Source organism: Microcebus murinus, chromosome 4 (assembly GCF_040939455.1).
Source record: "Microcebus murinus isolate Inina chromosome 4, M.murinus_Inina_mat1.0, whole genome shotgun sequence".
NCBI classification, from domain to species: domain Eukaryota; kingdom Metazoa; phylum Chordata; class Mammalia; order Primates; family Cheirogaleidae; genus Microcebus; species Microcebus murinus.
Genome location: NC_134107.1, coordinates 103,270,909 through 103,288,882, shown reverse-complemented (window position 1 = coordinate 103,288,882; position 17,974 = coordinate 103,270,909). Strand labels below are relative to the sequence as shown.

At 37.8% G+C, this 17,974-nt stretch overlaps 1 protein-coding gene across 4 annotated transcripts in view; it reads right to left on the bottom strand.

Annotated features, from left to right (window-relative positions):
- CCDC15 (coiled-coil domain containing 15) overlaps positions 1-12,459 on the bottom strand; it is a 77,352-nt gene extending 64,893 nt beyond the window's left edge. For 2 of the 4 annotated variants that reach the window (XM_076002617.1, XM_076002619.1), the window contains exons 1-4: positions 12,007-12,457; positions 11,452-11,640; positions 6,270-6,419; positions 5,472-5,663 (exon numbers count right to left, since the gene is read on the bottom strand). In XM_076002617.1, the coding sequence (XP_075858732.1) occupies positions 5,472-5,663; positions 6,270-6,419; positions 11,452-11,631 (522 nt within the window). In that variant the 5' untranslated portion in view covers positions 11,632-11,640; positions 12,007-12,457. The other 2 variants (XM_076002620.1, XM_076002618.1) reach the window with 2 other exon arrangements.
- Between the last annotated feature and the right edge of the window lie 5,515 nt (positions 12,460-17,974).

The following is a 17,974-nucleotide window of genomic DNA, read 5'->3' as shown; positions in this document are numbered from 1 at the left end:
TGTATATATTTATTTTTATGTATGTGTACATATTTAAATGTGTAGGTTTAAGTGTGCATATGTGTATGTGCATGTGTTATATGTGTGTAAATACTCAAAATATAAAATTTGAAGAAAATTTTTTCATACTAGAATGTTAGGCACACTCTTTATTCTTTTGTAGCTGTTAATTGTTATTAACGAAGACTAGCAGTAAATCTCTGACCAAAACTTAAAGATTCCCTGATGGAAATGAATTACTCTTAATTACAGAGAAAACCTAGCAAATGAAAAGTCAATATAATTATAACTACAGGTAAAATAAAAACCATACATAGAAGGAAAGTAATCATAGTTTACTCTTGCCTCACCTATAATTAGTGTTTCCATAGTCATAACAATATAACTATAAAGAGAGGGTGAGGGATGGAAACAGTACATGTGTAGTGGCAGCAGGGGATAGAAAGGGAGCGAAATCTTCATCCTTCCTAGTGGGACTCAATAGAAATGTCTAAATTTTTTTTGAAAAATCAAGAAGGAACACTATAAGCATATTACTTAGAAATATAAATTAATATCAAAAGAGAAAACTAAAAGAATTCAAATAGTTGCTTTTCAGGAGAAGGAAATGAGGGAATGGACAAAGTATTTCTGTTTTTTAAATTATAAATATTGCTACAACTATGTATTTTACTTGTTTAAACTATGTGCATATATATTTTAATAACACTGAAAATTTAAAAAAGGGAAAAAAAATTCCCTGACAATTTCTCTCAAAAAGCTTACTCTCTATGAACCACATAAGCATGTACATGCATTTTGGGTTTTCATATTGTGTATATATATATATGTATGTATATGTATATATGCACATATATCAGACTTTAGGAAAATCCTAGAGAACATGAGCCTAAATTTTCTTCCATCCAGTAGAAAAACCATTGCCAACAAAATTTTGCTTGCAGTAAGCACTAGAGACTATATCCCAGAAGTACCACACAACCCACAAGCCCTAATAAAGGGGCAGCCCTTGGTAGCCTCCTCCCTAGCCTTAGCTGATTGGAGCAGGGGTTACATAGTAGTATATCAAGTTAATATAGGTCTTGATGCAATGTCTTCTGCATACAAAAGGTGAATTTTGCACACAGTAACATAACTTTAACAATTAGCAAAGGAAACTGGGCACAGTGATATGTGCCTATAGTCCCAGCTACTCGGGAGGCCAAGATGGGAGGACTGCTTGAGCCCAGGAGTTCGAAGGCCAGCCTGGGCAACATAGCAAGACACCCCCATCTCTAGACCTAGACCTAATGCAAAAAGGCCAGCTGGGCCAATAAAGATTCCTAATCTCAGATAATGAACTAAGAAATATTCAGATAAAAGTTGAAGACAGGACCTGAACCTAAAAGGTCCTAAACTAGAGAAAAGAGGCAAAAGGAGCCTTAAGTATGCCAAAGTTACTAAGCTGTGAAGAGAAGAGAATAGCAATTAGTAGTAGAAAAATAAGTAAATAAGAGAGAAGCACACATGTAGAGAGAGAGTGACTATCCCAATTTTGCCTGAAACTGTTCCAGTTTTAGCACTGAAAGTCCCATGATCTGGGAAACCCCTCAATAGTAAGCAAATGGGGAAGGCTAGTCACCCTATAAGAGCAACTGAATCAATCAAGTTAATGATTAAATACTAGTGTGAAGATCAAAGATCCCATGCTCTTGGGGCCATTGGAGCTACCTGAGATCCAGAAAAACTCTCCAGTTGCAGACTTTCTAAGGGAGTTTGGACTTGTATGAGATTCTGATTCTTCCTTTATTATCCCATATGTATTGCTGACATAAACCTTCTCCTTACTTGGGTTAGCTGGAGTTCTTGCAGCCAAAAGAGCCTAACTGAAACAGTAAGTTTTTCCAATGGTAGATCACAGAGAATTTAGCAAGTTATTTTACATTACTTAAACCTTTACTACAGAAAGTAATTATTTCTAGGGTTTTAAAAAGCTGGAAAACTGGTACTGTGAAGAGGGAATAAAAATGAAAACAAGATAGTATAAGACTGAATGAGAAACAAATAAAAAGCTGGAATAGACCAGGCTAGAAAAAAAATAGTGGCAAACTGAATAATATATAGATAAATAAAAAGTTACTATATGGTGAGAATAAAACAATGATTAGTTATTCTTCAATTCCCCTCCAAAATGCAGTTGTCAAGGGACACCATAGGAACTCAATGCCTAAAGATAAATATCAGTCCTAACAAAAAAAGGGGCTTGGTTCTATTTTATGTGACCACTTGGATTTCTTCCAGTTCTACAATTCTTGTTCCTAACTTTAGGTGCCTAATCTTATCTGATCTTCAAACAGGAAGGCAATACCAAATATTAAGTAAAGACTGGTGTGGGGTGGAGGTGGCAAAATAAAAGAGACTCTACCAAATCACATTTTAAACATAGCATTGTGTTCACTTTGGGGGTTCATATTTGGAGAAGAATATTAAAAATTAAAATAGCATGTAGAAGAAATTTACCAAGGCATTAGCAATATAGAAACACCCCAAAAGAAAAATGATAACTATAATTAAATACTTGAAGTGCTCTTAGGTGGTATTTTATTCTTTATTACTTGAGGGCAAAACTAGGACCAATGGATAAAAGTTATAGGGAGGAAGATTTTGACTCAATATGTTGAAAAAAATCGCAATAATTTTAAGCCTTCTAAAAATGAAAGAAACAGTCTGAGAAAATAGCAGATTGCCCGACAGTGGAAGTATTCTAGCAAAACTTAGATAGCCATATATACTGTGTTTCCCCAATAGTAAGACAGGGTCTTATATTTACTTTTACTCAAGAAGATATCCTAGGGCTTATTTTCAAGGGATGTGTTATTGTTTTTAAGTACAGTACAACGATCTACATTTATTCAAATATAGTTAAGTCATCTTCTTCTGGAACATCATCATAACTCTCCAAACCCCGACTTCCATCCTGAATTTCTTGCAACTATTTCCTTTAGAACCATTGGCCCCAGTCTCTCATGTCGAGCAATAGAGCTCTCATGGGGCAGATGAGAAGGGCTGCTCAGCTTCTTTACCACTCCGAGATGAAATGCATGGGTTGTGCAGATATGCTGCATAGCTACGCCCATCACTAGGTCTTATTTTTGGGGTAGGGCTTATATTGCACAAATGCTTAGAAATCCTGCTAGGGCTTATTTTATGGGTAGGTCTTATTTTGGGGGAAACATGGTATATTAGAGATGGTATAAAAAGAATTCCTTAGAAAGAAAAAGGCTAGACCAGATAATATCCTTTTTTAACATTTAAGGTTTAGATAAATTCAAACATATACAGAAGTAAACAGAACACTATAATGAACCTCCCTCCATGGACATATCACCCAGTGTTAACTTTATTAACTTCTAGCTTGCTTTATCCATAACTCCCTACTTTACCACACCCTTATATTATTTTGAAGTATATTCCAGACATCAAATCATTTCATCCTTAAATATTTCAACACGTCAAGTGAACTTTTAAACTCTTCCAACTGTAAGATTCTATGTTTCTATAGCTCTGACACAAGAAAACTGAAAAGTCTACTAAGATGCAGAAAGTGAATTATGTTCACCATTTGTTTTATCAGTTCTAAATAAACTAAGGGAGTTAGTGTGCTTGAACACTCATTGTCCAGTTTCCTAGTGACATCTAGTGGATAAAAACTGTAACAGAAGTGGTCACGATTAAAAGGCATCTATTGTCATGGAGTTGTAAGGGCAAAAGTTTACAGGCCCAAAATAGTTATTTACGTCACTAAACATTTTTCCTTTCAAGGGAAAAAAAAAAAAACAGGGCATAAAAGCTTTGTAAAATTGTATAATATTTAAGGCTTTTCATAACCTGATCTCCTCCTAACTTCATTTTCTGTTTCACTCCTTTATAAATTATCAATTAGAAATGCACCATCACTTATAACCAAATATATCAAGCTCACTATAGGTTCTAGGCTTTAAACTGTTCCTTCCATCTCAATTCTCTTTAATTTACCAATTAAATTCAGTTTACCAATTCAAATTGTATAGTTCAATTACATCTCTTCCATCAATTCTTCCCCTATTATTTCCTTGGAATTTAAAAATTTCTGAACTTCCATAGCACTTTATTGCAAAATATAGCAAATGTCTCCACACTATTATCTAATAGACTAGGGGTCTATTACTTTTATATCTCTACCTGGAAATATAACCCATCGAGGGTCCTATTTAACATTTCATTATTATCCCTACAATGCTTAAAAAACACAACATATTCAAATACTGCTACCTGAGGTGTTCTAATCACATATTACACAGATGAAGTAAAATCCTCACTACAGTGAGCTGTATAGCTATAAGCACGATGAAAACAAGGACTGTGTCTATCTTAGTCAATGTTTTATCCTTCATACTTTATGTAGTGCTAGTTCAATAAATATTTACTAAACAAATTGTTTATAATCTTAAAAAAGACAAAAAAGATTATAAAAATGACTATTACAAAGTGAAAAACAACAAGAAAATGTCAATAGTTTTGGACAAAGAAAAAAATTTTTAAAGTATTTCAGCATGATAAAACATGCTTCTAAAGCTTTCCTTATTTATACTATTAGCACAATCAGATTATGATCAAGCATGTTAATTTAGGCAGTAATATAGCTTTTATTTTCACATACTCTTCATTTTCCACATTTTCTCTCTTGCTCTCACCATCCCTAGAAATATGTTTTCAAGTAAGATGAAGAACAATTACCAAAGCAGAGTTGAAAACTATATCAATTGGACAAAAGCTGAGGTGCACTAAGGAGGAAGGAAGTTGGCTGGATGGAATAAAGTGATTTGAGTAGATGAGTCTACTCACAGTAATTAATTTTTTAATTTTAGTTATATAAAATCAGTCACTAAATAAAATTTACATTTTCCCCAAACTGTGGATATGTTAAGGATTAATTATATTACTTAACCTACAACTACAGATCCATTAATTGTGATAATCAGATTAAAAAAACAGAAATAAGAAAAAAGAGACAAAGATAAATAATAAATGAAATGCCCCTTATAGGTACTGAACCTTTTTGCAACAAAGGTAAGAATTACTTCTGTCTATGCTACAAACTGACAATAACTTACCCAGAACATAATTTCAGTATAATTAAGAAATTCTATGTTCTTTGATCTAAACCTCTTTCTAATATTTTGAATTCTTATACTTTGCCATCTGTCTTTAGATAATTCTAAAATATCTCAATAAAAATAATATAAGTCTAAAATGTATATATAAAAACAAGCATTATCCCCACTATTCCCCCAAGGGTAAAAAAGGGGGTGATTAAAAAACAAAGTTGAACTTAAACTTAATCTCTTAACTTAAACTTAATCCCTACTTCATATCCTATATATATCATATTTTTAGTTTTGAGGATAGAGAAAAAAAATTATAGACATAAAATAAAATGAACATGTACTTACAGCCTGGGCTTGTTGTTGGAATAATTCATTCTGATTCTCTCCATTTTCTATTTTATCCTCAAGCATCTGAGAGGCGGGCAACCTAGAACTTCCAATAGCAGCATTCAAATTGTGTGGATAAACACTTGTCCTTTTAGGAGTTAAATATGCTGGATCTGAAGATTGCATGGCTATAGAGCCTTCTTTTTCTGCCTACACAAAGGAAGAAAGGGGATAGTAAGATTCCACTTCAACTCAAGCAATCAAATAACACCTCTAAGCAGTCCAGAAGATTTTAAAATGGGGAAGAGGGCAGGCGGAGAGTTTAGCTGGCAAAGGAACTAATGTTTACCAGGTACCTGGTAATAATAATTTAGTTTACCTCATCTAATTCTCACACAATCCTGTGGGAGAAGTAGCATATCCCCATTTTATAGATGGAGAAACTATAATCAGTGAAGTTAAGTAATTAGCCCAAGGTCACACAGCTAATAAGTGGCAAAGCTAGAATTCGAACTCAAGTCCAAAACCAAAACTCTGACATTGTTTCTAACTATTTGGTGAAAGCAAAACAGTGAGTCAAAACACCATAGCAATGAAACATGGTTTCTATACATACTAGTGGCCTCACTAGTTATTCAGTGATATAAAGTGATATGTAATCAAAAAAAAGTAATTCCATTACTGCCTAATTAGCTTATCTCCTAACATACATATTTCCTTATTTCTTTTTTGTGGGGGTGGGGTTTGTCCTTTTACAAACCCTTGTGTCAAGGGCTACACACATACTTTCTTACTCAGGCTCACTTTTGAACTTACTGCTTCATAAAACTTCTGAAGCTGTTGCTTTTTCCTCAGCCTAATTTGTTGATTTACTCGGCGTTTGACTTGTCTCTGAAAACATTTCAAAGCTTCTTGTTTTTTCCTTAGCTGTTCCTTTAGTTCTTCTTCAATAATATATGCTGAAGTCTTTAAAGATAAAAGATAGAAAATGAACTTAAAAGTCAGCAGTTTTGTCCATTAGGGCTGTTGTAAACACACAACTCACGCACAGCTAGTGAGTACTAACAAATTAAACCAAATCACAATCTAAAAATTGGAATTTGTGAGTACTCAAATCAAATCTTAATTTTTTATTGAACTGGAACTAAAGGTGTCTTCACTATTCTTAATGAACTAATGCAAACCAATCTTATGTTACACATTTCCTAAAAAGAGTAAACAGCCCAGCCACACCAGATTGCTCACCACCAAATATATCCTATTGTAAAATGACTTTATATTCAGATTTATGCTTCATTTTTAACCTTGCATGACCTTCCTCTCATCTCCATCTAGTAAAGACCTACTCAGTCTTCAAGACTACCTAATACCTACCCCAGGTACCTTCCACAACACTGCCTTCCTCTGAGCTCTCTTATGCTATGGCAACTCTCATTTTACTGATAGTACAGTACTTCCTGATTCCCCTGCTAGAGTCAGGGGAGAGCGGGAAATGTATTTAATTCTCCTTTGTTTCCCCTACAGCATACCATACAGAGCGTTAACTTTAAAGGTACTCGATAAATATTTATATAATTATTCAATTCCAAAACATATTCTAAACAATCTGGAACATCTTATTTCATTTGAGTCCCTGATCTGCATTCACCTCCTCTAAGTGCTCTGAATAACAATCACAGTCAGCATAATAACAGTAATGTTATTAAGAACATGCACTTTACATTATACTACTCTATCCTCAAAACTACCTTTGGTAGTAGGTACTTTTGCCCCTTATGTTATAGATGAGGAAGCTGGAGTTCAGAAAGATTAAGCAATCTTTAGTAGCAGACCAAGCTCCTATAGCAGACTAGTAGCAGAGCTAGAAAATTCTGACTCTAACACTTATGTTCTTCTATACTGCATTGCTTTTCTCTTAACTATGTCTTTCTTTCATTAGGAGTTTTTAAATTAAATAAAATCATCATCATACCTCCTATCTATTCCTTCTTCTAACATAGTGATTCCAATTTCTAATTCTGAAGGGTAACTCAGGTTATTTTACAGGCTGTCATTAAATTCTCAAAATCAAATAATTCAAATTTAAATTTAAGTTAAATTTTCCATGAAATCTAGCCCATAAACTATTCTACAAGAATATGGACCATAGGAGTGGAGTGTTCAATACAAATATCAAAGAAAAATTAGGTAAAATAATTCCAAAGGAGAGATAGACGAAACAAAGCGTAAACAACTGACCCAAGTTAACTCAAGCCCCAATAAGTTTAGGGCATTCAGCCTCTTTCTTACTTCCATTTTTCTTTGTACATCCCTCTTTTACTTGATAAGATTATTAAACATCTTATTGAAGTACATGATCGATTAGATTGAGGATCTTAATTGTAAAATAAAGAGTATACCAGATTTTAAAAACATTTTTCTTAGCAAACACCATTATGTAAGACAACCAGAACGAGAGTATGTTTTAGAACTGAGCAATTATACACCATTTATTGAGTACCTTCATAGTCAAGGCTCTGTACCATACATAGGCTGTAAGGGAAACAAAGAATTAAATATATTTCCTGCCGTCTAAGAGCTCATAATCTAGTGGGGGATTCAGGAAGTACTGTGCTTGATCTGTGGGACATTCAGAGGTTCCCAGAGTCAAATAAATGTTAGAGATGCTGGGTTAAACAAAGTTAAATATTGTTTTTATTGCACAACTAACTTCTAATGGCCCCTTTGTATCCTGTGAACTATCCAAGAGGGCAACATAGAATGAAGAGTTTCTCAAAACAATCAAAGAACACATTTTAGATAATTCACGCATGATGGAATTAATGTTTTCATCATGTAGCAGTTAGTCTCCAAAGACAATCTTTACTCCTCCCCTCAATGAATCTAGCCTACTACTATTCACGCTTTTGTGTAGTCCTCTTCCACAATGAATTTGGTCTGGCTCTGCATATCCAACAGAACAAGGCAAAAGTGTTGGCTTTCTGACTTTCCTTGCAAAGTCATAGGGCAATTTCCACCTGGGGCTCTTGGAGTGCTCACTCTGGGGGAAGCCAGCACCATATGAGAATTTTGACTACCTTGAGACTACGTGCTATGAGGAAGCCCAAACTAGCCAAACAGAGAGGCCATGTAGAAAGAGAAACATATTCAGCCAGCCCCCAGCCATTACAGTGATAGCCCAGGTGCCAGATATGTGACAAAGAAAGCCATCTTGGACACTACAGCCCAGCAGGTGCCACATGAAGAACCAAAGAATCCAAGCAATAGCAAGAACCCAATCAAGCTGTCCCAGACATGGCCAGCTATTTGAACCACACTAGCAGAGGCCCCAGACACTGTGGAGCAGATAAGCCATCACCTCCCTGTTCAAATTCCTGACACACAGTATTATTATTTGCTTTATGCCACTGAGTTCTGAGGTGGTTTGTTACACAGCAAAAGATAACCAGAACAAATTATAAAATGATGCAATAGCCATATATGATATAGGACAGTAGTGTCTCTCTGATGCTCATTTAATTACTGTGGGGAGGTGGTCGGAAGCTATGGCATTTTTAGGAATCCTGATGGCCCCTTGACATTTTGGGGACAAAAGGGGGATATCAGTTTGCCTTTAAAATAGACATGACCAACCAAGCCTTAGAAGTAACTATTCAGCATCTATTTTGAGCTGACAAAGTTACATCTATTAATAAGGGTGTATTCCCAGACCAGATATGGTAAAGCAATAAAGAGTTCTATTAGATGCTTGATCAAACTCCCTTTGGCAGAATTTTTTAAACAAGAAAAAGGAGACATATTTATGCATGCTCTAAGACTTCAATATTTTGGGTTAATGTGTAGGAATATGAGATTCAACCCTTTTTTTTTTTTTTTTTTTTTGAGGCAGGGTCTTGCCCTGTTGCCCAGAGCTGGAGTGCAATGGCACAATCATAGTTCACTACAACTACAAACTCCTGGGCTCAAGCTATCCTCCCATCTCAGCCTCCCTGGGACTACAGGTATGTATCACCACACAGGCTAATTTTTTAACTTTTTTGTAGGTGAGCCACCATGCTCAGCCTTCAACCCTTTGTAATATAGAAGAAGCTTGATAGTACCAAATTTTAGGCATTTTGATACATTATAAAGATGTCATAATTGGAGCAATTTAAAAGCAGTGTCAACAACTTAATTACCAAAATACATTTGTACCAAATCTTACTGATTTTTCTAGGATGTTTCTTGCATTCATCCATTTTCATTCCCACTTCAACTAACCCCTTTTCAAGGCTTTTCCTCTCCCTTACAACTAAAAGTGTTTTGATGCTACACTTAATGGTTAAATTGTTACAATTATATTCTAACTTGTCCCCAGGATCTAATCTCTCCCTAAACTCCAAAAACTTTGAAACAATTAATCTAATCAAAACACTGTTTGATCATGAAATTCACCTGTAAATATTAAACAATTAAAGTCATTTCTTTCTCCAAAATTTCCTCTGGTTCCTTACCACCCCTATTTTCCATAATCCTGTCATCCCTCTACTAAACTTTACACTTCAATCAATCTAATCTACCCTTAAAACCCTGAACACACCTTGTTTATTTGATACTCTCCCATTCTCCTAAGTATAAAACTCATCCACTTCTCTGATTATTAAAATTCTTCATTACACTTTCCTAGGTCACATCAACCCAAAATCATATCTTCTTCTTTGATTAAGCATTATATTCTTAGCATTTAATCATATACTACTCAAGCTCTTAAAATTCTTTTTTGAAAATAGAGGAGGAATAAATCAATGAATACATATGTACAAACCTAAGTAAAATAAGTGGCTATATTCCATTGCATTTCTACTTAACATTTACTTTAAACATGTCTCTAGAAAAAAAAATATGCTCTTCACATATCAGGAAAAAAAAGAAAAAAGAAAAATAAACATGTCTCACTTCTCTTCTGAGATCAAGTAAATTAAGAGAACATACCTCATAATTTTCCACTTATGTTCAGCAACCTATGTTTACATACAGAAGACATTTTGTGCATTCCACAAATATTTACTGAGTGCCTATATTTATTAGGCAATATTTATTTAAACGTGAGGATGTGATGATAAATAAGATTTGTTCCCTATGCTTAAGGAGCTCATACTGCATCAAGAAAAGTAGATATATAAGCAATCTACTAAAATACAACATAGTCAGCACCACAATAAAATTAGAACAAATAACTAAGGGGCATAGTTTGGTGAAAGACTATCAAATACCTTCTTAAATAACTGCTCTCATGTGTTAACTGGCATATGAAAGTCATCAAGTAAACATGTACACATATAAACTTTGTATAAGTTTCTCCTCATCTGAAGTGCTCCTCCCTACCATCTGTATTTATTACATTTCCATTCTTTAAGGACCAAGAAAGACTGTATTCCCTCATTCATTCAACAAATACTTCCTAGAGACCTACTATATGCCAGGACAGGAATAAACAAGACATAAAGGTGTCCTCAGAGAATTTATAGTTAAGACTTTCTCAGAATCTCAGTTAGAATTCCTTTCTCCTTTATTTTATTACTGCATTCTGCCTGAATCTCCATTACAAAATTTATCACAAACTTTAAGCAATCAATTAATGTTACTTGAAGTGTGGCCCACTGTCATCTGTACTAAATTGCAGTGTCTGGAAGACGTAGACAGTGCCTGTGTATAGTAAGCAATCAAGGGTTTGTGAAGTAAACTGATACATAAATAGAGAGATATATATCCTGTCCTATATACATTATAGTCTGTATAGTAAGTGAGCACTAAATATTTAATTATGCCAACTAAAGCTGCAGCAAGTTTTGGCAAATACGTGTTTGTTCTACAATCCTAATGAAAGAACATATCTATTTATGAAAGAATAGAAACAGCATCCTCAGACAGCTCATGTTTATCTAAGCATCAAGGACTAGAGAAAGCTCATATAAAGTCGGGGGGAGGGGCATCATATTTGGATCAAACTGACACTCACAAATGCTGGGATTTCCGAACTATTTGCTGAGGCAGGTTCCACCCACACCCCAACTGGTACTATAGCCTGGTTCCTCTCAGCCAGCACTGCCAACACGTTCTTGCTCTTCAAGGGGTTTAAGGCCAAGGGCAACCTTGTGGGTTTTCGAGACTTCTTGAGGGGAGCCATACTTCTCGGCATCTGTGACTCCTGGTTAGGAGAAAGGAAAAGCTTAAAGTCTTCAAACCACCACGTTAAAAGCTCAAATCCTAACACATCGCCACAGGCCCCTGTAAAGGAGAGAAGCCCTGGTGGAGGCAGAAGCCGGGCAGGAAGTGCAAAAACAAGGATTCTAGAGAAAAAGGAAGAAAGAAGAAAGAGGAAAGATAAAGGAAGAGATAGGGAAAGAAATGAGAAAACGAAAGGTTTTTAAATTGCCTTCTCGAAGGAACAGGGATGAGAGGGAAGAGAAAAAAAGGATCGGACTGAGAGAATGAAGACTGCCTGGCGTCGGGCTCAGCAAGGTGAGAAGGTGGGAGAGACGGCAGCAGCCAGAGGGAAAGGCGGGGGAGAGACCTAGGTCAGAGGCAGAGTCCAAATACTCAGCATCCGGTTATGGGGAGAAGCGCTGAGCGGCTGTGGGACGCCCGGGCCAATTAAAATCCTGCTTCTGAGGTCCCGGGGACCCACTCTGCTGAGAAAGCAGTGGCCAGGTACCGGCCCGCAGCTAGCCACAGTCTCAAACTGCTCGGGGTACTAAGGCAACTGCTCAAGTAAACCGCCACTTTCTTGTGAGCTGCTCCGCCCCGCCCCGCCCCGCCGTGGCCTATACCGCCCCTTCCGGGCCCCGCGTCTCCTCCCCGGGCTAGGCAGGCCTGAGAGGCGGGGTTTCAGGCTGCGATGGTTTCGTCACTTCCTCTTCCTGTGCGGCTGAGGGGGCGGGAAATGGCGGGTGCGCGGGGTGCCTGGGTAATGCTCGATGCGGGGCGCGGCAGGCAGACTGTGCTGAGACCTGCGATGAGGCCATCCCAAATCCTCAAGAAAAGGGATAGGTTGGGCTGATGATCTTGTTGACCGGGCGGGCCATGAGTCTCAGTTGAAGGAAGCAGGGGAAAAGGATGGTAAAGGAAGGCGGGCCTGGTAGGACTTCTCAAGGAACAGACTGAGCTAACAATAAATTATACAGATCTTTGTACAGGTCATTACGTTCACAACGCGATTTCATACATATTCTTATATTTGGACATCACAACCTCGTGAGTGGTCTCCTTTAGCTCCTAGTCCTTGTGTAATCTAGGGACAATTATCCCTGTGGGATACCCATTTATTCATTCATTTAACATATATTATTGCCAGTTGTTTATATACCAGTACTGTTGCTAGCACCGGAGATATATAGTCATAAACAAAACAAATATCGCTTGCTTAGGGAATTTAAAATACAGTGAGAGAAAGTAATGGAATAAACACATGACTAAGTAAATGTGTCATGCTAATGCATTCTGTGGAGTAAAAGCAGAGAAAGAGGATAGGGGGTGTGTTGAGGGTGGGGAATGGGGAGATGAAATATTAGGTAGGATGTCCAGAGAAGGTTGACTGAGGTGCTTTTGAGCAAAGACTTACATGAGATAATGGAACAAGCCAGTGTAATCTTCACGGAAGTATTTTATAAAAGAGTGTTCCAGGTCTAGGGAACAAAGGCCCCAAGGTGGGACATTGCCTAGTTGAAAAACAGCTAGGAGGATAGTGTGACCGGAGCAGAGTGAGAGGGGCAGAATGCTGAGACAGATGTCAAAAGTTCAGGGCTGGGCCATTGTGTGGAGCGTTGTAGCCACCATAAGGTGTTGAGATGGGGAGCCACTGGAGGATTTTGAGCAAAGGAATACCATAACGTAACTTAAATTTTTTTTTAAAAAAATCATTATGGATGCTGTAGTGAGAATAGACTGAAGTGGTAAGGGTAGAAACAAAGGAAACCAATTAAGGGACTATTCCAATAATCTTGGTAAGGGATTATGATGTCTTAGACATCTCTACCAAGTGATGGTAGAGATGATGAGAAATGGTTGGATTCTGGATATATTTGGGAGGCAAGACTTTCAGGATCTGAATGTTTGAATATAGATTGTGTGTGAGAGAGAGAAATCAAGGAAAACTCTAGGAGTTTCATCCTCAGCAACTGACAAGATGCAATTACCATTTACTGAGATGGTGAAGATGGTGGAAGTAGGTTTGGAAGCAGGAAGATCAGGAGTTCAGTTTGGGACAGACTAAGTTTTATTTATCTAATCAACATCCAAGAAAGTAGTATGATAAAAAAAAAAAAAGGTATCTGAAGCTCAGAGGAGAGTTCTGGGCTAAAAATAGAAATCTACGAGTAGTTGCCTATAGATTTAAAGCCATGAGGTTGGAGGGAGTCACCAAGGGGCTGAATAGAGATAGATAAGAAAATAGGCCATTAGACTGAGCCCCAGGGTATTCCACTTTACAGAGGCTGGGAGTAAGAGGAGAATGCAAAGAGATTTAGAAGGATCAGTCAGTAAACTGCAGAAGAAAACTAGTGTGATAATTTTGAAAGCCAGTGAAAAAAATGTTAATTTTAGAAAGACCATCTGTGTTAAATCTTGCTGATAGGTCAAATAAGAGAACTCGAGAAAATTTACTATTGGATTTAACAATGTGGAGGTCATTGTTAACTTAAAAAAGAGCAGTGTCTTTGGAGCAGTTAGAAAGCCAAAGCCTGGTGGGGTAGACTTAAGAGAGAGTGGGAGAAGGAATTGGAGACAGCAATTTTAGACAACTCAATGAGTATTGTTGTAAAGGGACACAGAGAAATGGGTGACTGAATGTAGAAGTAGGGTCATAGGAGAGTTTTTTTCTTTAAGATTATGACATATGTCTTTTGTTGATGGGAATTATCCATCAGACAGGAGAAAACTGATGATGCAGGAAAGAGAAGGGAGACTTTTTGCAAGTACAGTCATGTGTCACTTGATGGGGCTACATTTTGAGAAATGCGTCATTAGGCGATTTCATCATTGTGTGAACATCGTAGAGTGTACTTACACAAATGAGATGCTATTACCTACTACACATGTAGACTATATGGTATAGCCTGTTGTTCCTAGGCCACAAACCTGTACAGCATGTCACTATACTGGATACCCTAAGCAACTGTAACACAATGGTATTTGTGTACCTAAATTTATCTAAAAACACAGAAAATGTACTGTAAAAATACAGTATTATAATCTTATGGGACCACCATCATATATGCAGCCTGTCATCGACCAAGACTTTTTATATGGCACATGATTATATATCCTTATGTGGGCAAGAGGGAATGGGATCTAGTGAACAAGTGGAGGGATTGGCCCTAGCTAGAAGGAGGGATAGTTAATTATAATAATAACAGTGAATATGCAGTATACTGATAGGTAATGTGGTGGTAGGAGCTTGTGGAAGTTCTCTTCTGATTGCTCTATTTTTTTTTCTGTAAAATAGAATTATAGTCAGCATCCAAGATAGCCCCTAATGATCCTCACCTCTTGATGTTCATACCCCTGGTTTGTCCCCTCCCCCATTTTATCTAGGTTGGTCTTTACAACCAATAGAATATGGCAGAAGTGAGGGTATATCACCTCAGAGATTAGGTTATAAAAGACACTGTGTCCCTTTCCTCTGGGGGAAGCCATGCATGTTATTAGCAGTCCTATAAAGAGTTCCACATCTCAAGGAACTGAAACCTCCTGCCAATAGCTCTGTAAATGAGCTTGGAAGTAGATCCCCCAGCCCATATCAAGTCTTCACAGACTGTACTCTCAGCCACCAACTTGACCGCAACCTCATAAGAGACCCTAAGCCAGACCACCCAACCTGAAACTTGTAAGATAATATTTGTGTTTTAGGATGCTGAATTTTGGGATAATTTATTATACAGCAAGAGATAACTAATACAGATTAGTTGTTGTTGTATAACTAATTAGTTATACAAATTAGTGACAAATTAGTAATATCACTAGAGGAAGAGATGTTGGTGGTTGGAGGAAGGAAGAGAAGGTATAAAATGGTTTTCCAGAAGAGAGGAAGTGTGAATTAGAGACATTACAATTGCTAAATGGCCTTAAGGACCCAGTCAGCATGATTGAGCATTTTTTTTCAATGGCATGGTTATAGGCATAAAGTAGATGCAGAATTGAATTTTAGCCTGGGTTGAGGTCTTGCCAAGATATTACTATCAAGCAAGAAAGGGGCAAGGGATTAATTAAATGATTGGTCATGGAATTTAAGGTAGGTAGTGAGGGAAGAGAAGATAAGTGACAGATAAGGGACAGTACAAAGTTGGTAGGGTCAAGAGGTTGTAGGTTCCCAAGAGGTTGGGGGTCTAAGGTTTGTTAGAGCAGGATACTAGGAAGAATGTGCTCATAAGATGAGAGGTGGTGGTCTGAGAGTGAGATGCTTGAAACTGAGAGTATGGAGGGGTTGTGGTTATTGGTGTTGTCAAAGTCTACAGTATGACCAAGTGTGTGAGTGCTGAGCAAGGTTAAAGAACAAGATCACTGAAGAAGAAGAGGTCATAGAAATGAAGGGCCAGAGCATTGAATGGATTATCAATGAGGATATTGAAATCACTAAAAAATATGACAAGAGTAGTGTTGGTGAGAGCCAGGAGCAACCATCTTTAAGGAATTTCAGGAAAAGCCTTGGAGGTTGGTAGGTGAGTATAATTTGGAAAACAGTACATGATAGAGTCTGAGGGGTGAGCTTAAGAAAAATGGAGGAGATAGTTTAGAAATAGTACTGAGTAACTGAGTAGTAAGAAGGAAACCCATCCCACCTCCACCCAGAGGGGTAAGGAACAGGAAACAAGAGACTACTGGAGAGGGCCAGAGGAAGGTTGAATTGCACATTTCCACACACACACACACACACACACACCGAGAAGTGTTAATAGGTAGCTCCTTGCTCTTTCCAACCTTTTACCTCAAGGTCTATGCCTCCACTTGCAGCTGGGCCAGTGGTTTCATAAGAATCTTTACTCTCCATATGTTCAGAGAATTCACGTCTCAGACCCTACTCCCATTTTCTGACCTCTTTAACAAGGCTTATATTCTTTATGGCCAAAGTTCGTTTTTTAGCAAAGAAACTGTTTGCTTAGAAACATCTATCTGCTTCAGAAACTTAAAAAAAAAAATGGGTGTTGCTGGCAGCAGATTATTGAGCCTCTGCTCCAAAGTACTCCTCATCAGTTGGATAATCCTTTTTCTTTGTCTAGGGGATCCCTGGTCATGTCTACACAAAGCCCTGAGTCACTGGGTCCTTGGCAGCAGTCCACCCCACACAGAACTGATTGTTTCATGAGTACCAGGGAGCAATTTGCTGTTGGGTCACTACTCTCTTGTTTATGACTGGCTGACCCACACCTGTAACAAATTATAAAACTTGGTCATGAGTCAGTCCTCAGGGCCTGGCCCAAAGAGACCCTCTGTAGAAGTGCCAAACTGACATATCCTCAGTCTCAGGGGGACTGGATGTCAGGGACTCAGCCCGAGACAGCTGAATCACACCACTTTCACTCCCCTCCCCTCCCCAAGTTTGAGCAGGGTCTTCAGGGCTAACCAGTGTCCCGGGCTATTTCCTGAAAATGGACCACAGTACTGTCCTCCTTGGTTCCTCCTCCTCCTTATCCACCTCTCAAAATGACCTTTCTAACTGGAATAACTAGAGGGTTCCTTCTGCTTGCCTATGCAGACTAGGTTTTTGTGGTAGTATTTGACTGTTAATGGCACCAAGAGCAGATTGCTCCAGTTAAGCCCAGTTTTCTCCACGGCATCTGCTGTGCTGCTTCTTGCAAAAGATTCTCTAATTTTATCATGGATATAGAAGTCTTTTTCTCCTTCGTCTTGGGGTGTGATGAAAAATAATTAACCCGGGGGGTCTCAGCATCTCTCCACATTACCAAATATTCCTCTAAGGTGGTCAAGAGAAGCACTGCCCAGATCATCCTTCAAAGAAGGGCTTGTTGGCCCAGCTTTTGGGAGTGTTGTAGTCCCTTCCACTGTCCCCTCTTTCAGGGACTGCCTCACCCTCCCTTTGAGGAGCAGCTACACCCCATAACTGATGGATACAGGCATGTAAAGGCCCAGCCATTTGGGTTTAACTTGAAACAACTCTGATGGACCATGATTTCAGCCTCAAAGAGACCTGCAATGTTTCAAGCAGATGATCTCACCAATTTAAAGTCCTTCTTCCTATTCCCCGTTGACCTTGGGGAGCCTCTGAATTAAACTAACTCTCGAGGCTATCCCACCTTTAGAGAGTCTAGAGACTTTCTAAATGTATGAGTTAATAAAGTTGTTTAGCATTACTACCAATTTGCATTAGGTTTTATATTATTTGTAATATAGCCTTGAGATGAGCAGAATAGCGGATTCACTTGGTAAATATAGGAGAATAAGGGAGACAAGCAGAAAGAATCAGAGCTACCTACAAACATTTGCTCCAGGAGCTACCTCAAGAAATTGAGTCCTCCAGCTCCAGATCC